Genomic DNA, 8,358 nt, shown 5'->3' with positions numbered 1-8,358 from the left:
TGGCGGCGGTGGCAACAATACTACAGCGAGAATCAAAGTTACGCCTTCTTTCTTTGCGTGAACATTTGGGCGGCGTTATGCAAATCTTCCCACATCGTGACGTAGATATGTGGGGACGTGTTTGAACGAGGCGTTTTAGGAGGGCGTGGACCAGTCTTAACTTTTATAAAGAATATCTCTTTGGGTTTGAGACTTTAGTCTTTGCAACTTTAGAAATCTTATCTATTCATAAACAGCTTGTAACACTCCAAAGAGAAAGGAAAACTTGAAATCGCATCATATGACCCCTTTAATATTCATATTTTACAATATTACTGTTTTTACTGTGTTTTTGATTAAATAAATGCAGCCTTGATGAGCATAAGAGACTAAAGTCACCATGTCCTTCATGTGATGTTAGTAGAAGCATAATTCTTAAGTGTGGGCTCATATAGCTGGCTTCATATCAGGGTCAGAGGGCAAAGGTCATATCCAGTCTTAAAATATAATGTATGATCTGTCTCCACCACAAACTCCAGGCATTGATCAAACCCACATAACCTTGTTTTAAAGTCCTCTTAGACGCTGTCTCCTCAGCTTGGCTTCTGTTTAATGCACAGAATTCGTCCTTTCCTGCAGAACTCAAAAGAATATACAACTCAAGCTCTGTTCAAAGTGAGCTGCCTTGTTGCTTATTACCTACATAGACAGCTGCATTCTAGGAGGGCATCCTAAAAAACATTATTGATTTGGAACATTATGCATGACCAGCTATGTGAGACTCAACTCGCAATAATATTTTCATTTGAGTCTGGTGCTAACAATAGAGCTCCACTCTAATAAGCATAAAGTTAGCACATTTCATTATTAGTTAAAATAATTGTTTTTAATTCTACATTTTATTCATACTATAAAGTGTTGAATAAAATGTTCATTTATAGTCAACATTTTTCTCACCTCACCTGCTTGAATTGGATCAGTAATACTATAAACATGCAGTGTTGCCTTTAGAATTTGGCCAAACAAGAAATATTAGGAGGCAACAAAGTTAAGTTGCCTACCTATTGAAACAGCTTTTTTGTTGTGAGTCTGCATTTGATGCCTTAAAATTCTGCCTCTGTGGGCAGCTCATTAGGTTGGTGAACAGAGTGTGCTTCAGAGTGTGCTTTGTGTTTGTAAGGCTTTCAATGGACAAAATCCATTCTGTTTATGGCAATAGCTACACAAATAGAGGCCATCTAGCATTTCCACAGCTTCTAAATTGTTCTGGGTAAGAGCGGAGCACTACACAAAACTGATTCATGTGTGATTCATTCTCTATAGTTTAATGTTACCACTGCCAATGAGAAAAATGGAAGCTCTGGCTCAGAATAACATGCAATCCTATCTGGGTTTGAATCGATGGATAAAAACCATATTGTGTTCCTGCGGCAACCTGCTTCTGTTCGTCCCAGGGCTAAAAATAAACTCCTCTGGCTCGCCAAGTCCCTGTGTGCGCAGACCACCTCCAAACTAGCATCACTTTGGACTTGCGTTTCCATAATTGGACTATTATATTCAATTAGTATTGCCACTGTCTGAAACTTCAGTCTCATCCGTGATTAAATTGCTTTTCTGTTGTCTATCATTGCCCCAAAGCCTTTCTGACAATCCCTTTAATCTCCCAAATGAACACTAACTAAATTTTGCCAGTTTTTCATTTTTCTCTTTTTTAATGCAAATGTCCTTGTCAACAAGTACGTTATGACATTACATGCTCAGTAACTCATTTACACATCCACTTGAGCTGTGCTCTGAGATGAGAGACCTTGGTGAAGGGTGCACAAAATGTGGCCATCACGATCGCCGGCGTTCTGCAAAAAGCAAGCTGAGTCCTATCATAAGCATCCACCCCACTGAGTATGTTTTTCTGTTCTGTTTCCAGGGAGTCAAGAGGAACTGATCCTCTCGTATGAGCCCGTCATCAGACAAGAGAGTAAGTGCCTCTCCACGGTCTCTCATGTTTGAACTGTATGACGTTCACAGTAAGTGTAAATAGATTATGTGATTGGTGTTCAATTTGATTTTCTGTGTCTGTATTATGTGTTTGAACAGTTAATTATGCCAGACCGGTTATAATCTTGGGGCCTATGAAGGACAGAATCAACGATGACCTCATCTCCGAGTTCCCGGACAAGTTTGGGTCATGTGTGCCACGTAAGTACCCAACAGAGATCTTGTGGTTCCTGTCCAGGTGGTTAGATTATCAGATAAACTAGACTTTTTAATGGATCTTCCATTTATTATTCATTATTCATCTTTAGTATGCACAGATTAACCTTCAGTAGAGGCTGACTCAAGCAATGTCTTTAAAGAGCCCAACTGAGCAATAGTGTACTGTGCTATTCTCACTTGTGCCGTTATGAATTTCAATTGGAGTGTTAGAAAAACCTCCAGCCAGGGTAGTTTGTAATTATATCCAGTAGTCTTGGGGTGTTTTAAGCCTTTGTGCTGATAGCGGTTCTGGTGGGGTTCATCAAAATGAGATGGTAAGGTGAGTGGCCTGACCATAAGAGTCTGTGGTGTTCCCTACTGTCCCAGAGTGCTTGTTGTGCAGTTCCTGAAACTCATTTCATTGTGTTGTGACTATCAAATCACTTATTTCAAGGTCTGCTGATTAATAAACTTCAACTAGGTCACTAGGTAGTGATGTTTTCTAAAGAGTGGTCTAAAGAGTAAATAAAAAATTACTTGGAGCAAACCTTGAAAGTAACCCTTAGTAATCCACGATTTGTAAGATTTCATTTGTGTTAAGTTTTATGTTTATGGGGAAAGAGCTTTGTTGGCTTGTGCTACACGTATCAGCCAAAATATTGAGGTCTTCATCTCAGAATAAAAATCCCATATTATAAAAAATCCCATATCATTCTGAGTTTGCTGATGAGTGCCACAGAGCTCTTTCATGTTTTACATCTTAAACATTTTATTTGTTTGTTTTTCAGTTTTTCGGACTTTTATTTAACCGTTTTTGTTTGTTCATAATTTTTAAAAAGCAGCTAACAGTTCTGGTCAAGAAGGTAAGTGAGAATATTAGTCTGCAATGAGCAAGATATGAGTGGAAAATGTAATAGTGCTTCCCTGTAGTATACAGTTCATCCAGTCAGTGGGAACTATGGGTATTTCTGCTTAGACCACTGCTGCTGTTCTATTTTTTAGTATGTCACCCCGAAAGGTAGTCATATAGTAGTTTATTTGTATTTGTAAGAAGATTTGCTCTCCGTCCTCTGACAGCTTAAGGTATTTCACATGAATGAGTATGTAAATAATAATGATGGTTTATATGTGTTTTAGAACCGAGTACCCAAGTCTTATAAATCTAAAGCCTGGATTTTTTTTTGTTTTTTGTTTTTTTTTTCCAATTCCAGATACTACAAGACCAAAGCGGGATTATGAAGTGGACGGGAGAGATTATCACTTTGTGACCTCACGAGAGCAGATGGAGAAAGACATCCAAGACCACAAGTTCATCGAGGCTGGACAGTACAATGACAATCTGTATGGAACCAGTGTCCAGTCTGTCAAATACGTGGCTGAGAGGGTCAGTACTTGCTGTGGTTTTACAACCACAACATTGCCACGAAGTCTGCTTACTTCCTTGCTATTATTGGTACTCTTATTTCTTATGCATACGTTGTGGTTTATGATTATTTTAAATGCTTTTAAAGCACTTACCATTATGAATGAAATGTGGTGTATAAATAAGCTTGCCTTGCCTAACGTAGATTTCACTATTTGCGATGTGTAACTAGTTTAGCATGTTCCAGATGTATATTACTTGCGAGTAACTCGGTAAAGAGTCAAACTCAATGTTAGGGGCCATCATTCACTAGACTCGTCCTTGCTGAACCTCTTGTAACTTTACAACACTTGAAAGTGTGTTTTGGGAGCGGCCCCTTACTCTACCGTTCAGCTTCCCAGCATTTAGCAAGTCCTTTTTGCTTTTCTAGGGAAAACACTGCATACTTGACGTGTCTGGGAATGCTATAAAACGACTACAAGTAGCACAACTCTACCCAATTGCCATCTTTATAAAGCCTAGATCCATCGAGTCCTTAATGTAAGTTTCCCACACATCTCTATGATGACGTATATATTTAATAAATAATACAAATTCCTCTGCGCTCAGAGACAGTGACTGATACACTTCTAAAACCTGTGCGTTTCAGGGAGATGAATAAGAGGTTGACGGAGGAACAGGCCAAAAAGACGTACGACCGTGCCATGAAACTGGAGCAGGAGTTTGGCGAGTACTTCACAGGTAACACAAGAGTTCCTAATCCATCCAAAGGACCCGAGAGGCGCCTTTATGCTCAGATATCACCTCATTTGCATATTCTGATAGTCTCTTGCATATGCATTACCTCAGAGGCCAACCACTGCAGCCTGTTACATCCATCATGTTTGACAGCAAAGCCATGGAGCTGATGGTCTCCCCTGAGTGAAACACATCAACTTTCTCTTGAAATTTGCATTAGCTTGACCCCCGTGAGTCTGTATGGAGGATTATGAAAAAGCATGCAGCGACATGATGGTTCATTTGAGGATATTTTTAACCCATGTGACTATGCTGCTGCTGCTTCATTTTTTTTTTTTTATTCCGCTGCTCTGCATCTGCAAGAAAGCTCCCGGAAGATATTTTAAAAGTGTGTTGCTTTACTAATAATGCTGTGTACTTAAATAGAAGAACTATTTTGCTTATCAGAAAAAAGAAAATATATTTTTAAACAAAAAAGCTGCATAATTCTCATTGCTTTTTTAGATATTCTGTTGCTGGGTAAAATGGCTATTCTTACAATAAGAATCCATGAACAATAAAGTGGCTAATGAGCCATTAAGTTCAGAAACGATCATTATGAAGCTGTCATCAGGGGTTCTTACTTGTGGTGCAAAACGAAAAAGACGTTGAGAATCTTTTAAAGGTGCTGTATGTAGGATTGACACCGAGTGGTTGAACTAGGTATTGCAGTCCAAATTCAAAATATTGGAGAGGGTTTTTTTCACCCCGCCCCTCCTCCTCAGACTTCACGCACACGCAGGTTGCCAGATTGAAACCAACAGGAACGAGCGCACTTGACGATGAATGAAATGAAATACGCTGTGTTTTCCACCAACTGGCAACCCGGGGTGATGAAATACAATTGGGTAAACTGGCAGTGGGCGGGTTTCACAAACCAAAACATAGACAGCACATTTTCAAAGGAGAATAACTGACTGTAGCATTGTTTTTCAGATAAACAAGTATGTTAACTTAGCATGTTTCTTAAATATCTGCAAACATATTATGGTATGTTTATGCTTTAATAGAGTCAAAAACTTACAGCACCTTTAACATCAGCTCTTTCTCTTTTTCTTTCAGCGCTGGTTCAAGGGGACACACTAGAGGACATTTATAACCAGTGTAAGATGGTGATAGAGGAACAGTCTGGACCTTACATCTGGATTCCCTCAAAAGAAAAACTATAAAAAATCACCTTACCCTGGCAGGGACCTTGGACTGGGAAAAAACACACATAGGAATAATTTGTAATATAATATAAATTATTATTATGGCAATGTTTATTGTTAACTCTTACAGTGATTTTTTTTTTCGTTTGTTTGTTTGTTAATTTTACGTTGCATTTTTCACTTTCAATATGAATGTTCCTGAATGTACACTACGAAGTGTTAGAAGCATTTTTGGTCTCAACAAAAAAGTGGACTCTGTTTGTATATTTATTGGTTAGCTTTTTAATTTAAGAAAAAAAAGAAACAAAATTTAGCGCCGAGTTTATTTTGAGCAGATGGTCAAAGAAGTAGGTCACATCATCACGGATGATTTCCACACACATTTCTTCCCTTTTCACCCAATCATTTGGTTTCACACACCTCCCAGACTCATTTCACAAACTCAGCATCTATGCACTCCTGTGGCTAACAACAAACACATTGATTGTGTTGCTTTTTGTTGTATTTTTTTGTTAATTTTGTTTTGTACAGGCATCCATTTTTTGGAAGATTTAGTTCCAATTGTACATTATTTCTAATGGATCCTTTCAGAAAAGAACCTTGAGATTTTAAAATGCTTTAGTGTAAATGGATAAGGGGATTCGACTAGCTGTAGGAAATATGACACTATATTTTGCTATTTATATTGATAGAGGACACAACAGCACAGGAAATATTTATAAAGATGATATATAACGTTATAAATCATTTTGGAAAAGAGATTTTACTCTGGTACTGGTCTATCATATTGTCGTCGCTGTTGTGTTGGTGAGAGTGAAAGGTAATGAGTGCATGTTTTCCCTGGTCACCTTATCCATCCAGTTCCGGAATCCCAGAGTTCTGAAATCCTTGGAACTCAACTTTAATTGGCTGAGGATTCTATTGAATGTGAAGTGAGTGCATTTCAGCTTTGTTCAGATAACAGGAAGGAGCCTGATGTTTGTGAATCATTGTTCTGCCTCCCTCAAGCACCCTCTAAAGTGTTTACAGTACCTCAACTACAGTTCAGAGAGAAATGAGGGCAAAAGGGTCAAGGTCTGCAAGCAGTCCGGTCTTAAAAGCTTTTAAGTAAATGTAGTGTTTCATTTAAGTTTATTTTTTCCATTTTGACATGCTTTACACTTGTGAACATGACCTTGGCTTCTTGTCCACACATTCACGCTGCATACTTATGTCATTGTGCCCTTTCCATGTATAATTGAGAGATATTCCTGTCTTTCTACATTAATAGTAAAGCTCTTGCCATTCGTGGAAACTACAAATGCCAAAAGCCATTAACTCTGCTCACTCGTTTCAAATGCGGGGGGGGATTATTTGTTGCAATATTTATTGGGAGATGATACAGTACGGTTCTGTGGCAAGAGTCTTTTGACCTACTGGTCACCACTTGCCTTAAAAAAAGGGAAGAGGCTTTTTGGGCCAGATAGACATTTTTTATGCTTTCTTGAAGACTGAGCACTTTTGTATATTTGAAAACTTATTCACAGATTGTGTTCAACCAGATGTTGGACACGGAGGGGGATTTTCAGAAGAGAGAGACTGAATATCAAGTGAAGCTTTTAATGGTGTAATATGACATTTCTTTGAATAACAATAGATAATGTATATGTTATTATGACAATGTAAACCATGGATGGCATCAGTGACTATCAGAATATAAATTGAACATTTTAAATGCTGTGAAATTATTTTCTTCTCTTCTACATGTGTAGTTTTTCTCCTTATTCAGTGTGATTGTTCTATCATCTGTAGCATATCATTTTATTAATTTAGTAATGCACACAATGGATCGTGAAAGCATCTTGCAGGATTTTGGGTACCCTTTATGTTAAAAATATTTGCCTTTAAATCTGTTTGTATTATTAGGTAATCAAAAGTGAATCTCAAATACTGATGCTGTAGCTTTAATGAAAATCAAAACCCTGCAGATTGTACGCACTTGAACAGGCTCTCTGGAGCCTTATGGTGCTCATAGTCTGATTTGGTCCATTAATTCCAAGTGAATGTTCAGCTTAGTCAAACGTGCTGAAATGGGGTTGTTTTTGTCTCAGGGTTGCCAAATAGGGCTTAATCACTGATATTAAATCTTTGGATCAGAGTGCATCTGTTTATCACACAAATCTCAAATGTTTTGTTCCCGATACCTGCATTGCATTTAGTCCTTTGTTCTGGAGCATCTGTGTCCGAGTTCGCTTTGTGATTTATTTATCCCCAAGCAAGCGATGCAAATTATTTTCCACACATTCTTTTTTTTTCTGAATCCCAAATGATATGTGCAATTTTGTATATAAATATCTGTTTGCACTTATTGTAGTTGAATAGGAGAGCTTTAATTAACACTGTCCCCCAAACCTCTCTGTTTTTTCTATTTATATCACAGGAGATTAAAGTTAAATTATTAAACACTTACATCCCCCTTCTGTTTGTAGGTATCATTTCCCAGCAGTCCATGGGTGTAACAAATTAAGCACACGTAGAAAAAGTAAGACTGTACAGTTAACTTCATGTGTGTTAAAAGGAAATAGTTTTATTTTTATTTCACTCTTTTTTTTTTCTTTTGGCTTTTCTGAAGGAAAAACAAAGAAAGGAACATATTCTTTGCATCCTGTTGCACATGAGTTTCACAATTTGAGTTGAATTACTGAAATAAATGAACTTTTCCACGACATTCTAATTTATTGAGATGCACCTGTATTCCTGTTTGCTTTGAGGAAACTCAATTAAGACATTGCTTTAGGCATACATGAAGGTACTCTATAAAATATTTGATGAAACATTTACACTCTTCAGAAGATTGACAGCTGTCTCTCAAATGCTTTGACCTGTTTTGGTCTCTTACTGTGCACTGTGAGAGTG

At 37.7% G+C, this 8,358-nt stretch overlaps 1 protein-coding gene across 19 annotated transcripts in view; it reads left to right on the top strand.

The window, feature by feature from the left end:
* The window catches only part of LOC107747009 (disks large homolog 2-like), a 115,816-nt gene extending 107,787 nt beyond the window's left edge, over window positions 1-8,029 (top strand). For 12 of the 19 annotated variants that reach the window (XM_016561408.1, XM_016561400.1, XM_016561409.1 and 9 more), the window contains 7 exons: window positions 1,904-1,954; window positions 2,074-2,175; window positions 3,012-3,035; window positions 3,384-3,556; window positions 3,966-4,075; window positions 4,185-4,276; window positions 5,375-8,029. In XM_016561408.1, the coding sequence (XP_016416894.1) occupies window positions 1,904-1,954; window positions 2,074-2,175; window positions 3,012-3,035; window positions 3,384-3,556; window positions 3,966-4,075; window positions 4,185-4,276; window positions 5,375-5,481 (659 nt within the window). In that variant the 3' untranslated portion in view covers window positions 5,482-8,029. Of the gene's footprint in view, window positions 1-1,903; window positions 1,955-2,073; window positions 2,176-3,011; window positions 3,036-3,383; window positions 3,557-3,965; window positions 4,076-4,184; window positions 4,277-5,374 lie in introns of those variants that run through there. The other 7 variants (XM_016561396.1, XM_016561413.1, XM_016561412.1 and 4 more) reach the window with 3 other exon arrangements.
* The last annotated feature ends 329 nt before the right edge of the window (window positions 8,030-8,358 follow it).

This window comes from Sinocyclocheilus rhinocerous, unplaced genomic scaffold, assembly GCF_001515625.1.
Source record: "Sinocyclocheilus rhinocerous isolate Xijiao unplaced genomic scaffold, SAMN03320098_v1.1 scaffold708, whole genome shotgun sequence".
NCBI lineage: Eukaryota > Metazoa > Chordata > Actinopteri > Cypriniformes > Cyprinidae > Sinocyclocheilus > Sinocyclocheilus rhinocerous.
This window is presented reverse-complemented; position numbering and strand designations above follow the sequence as displayed.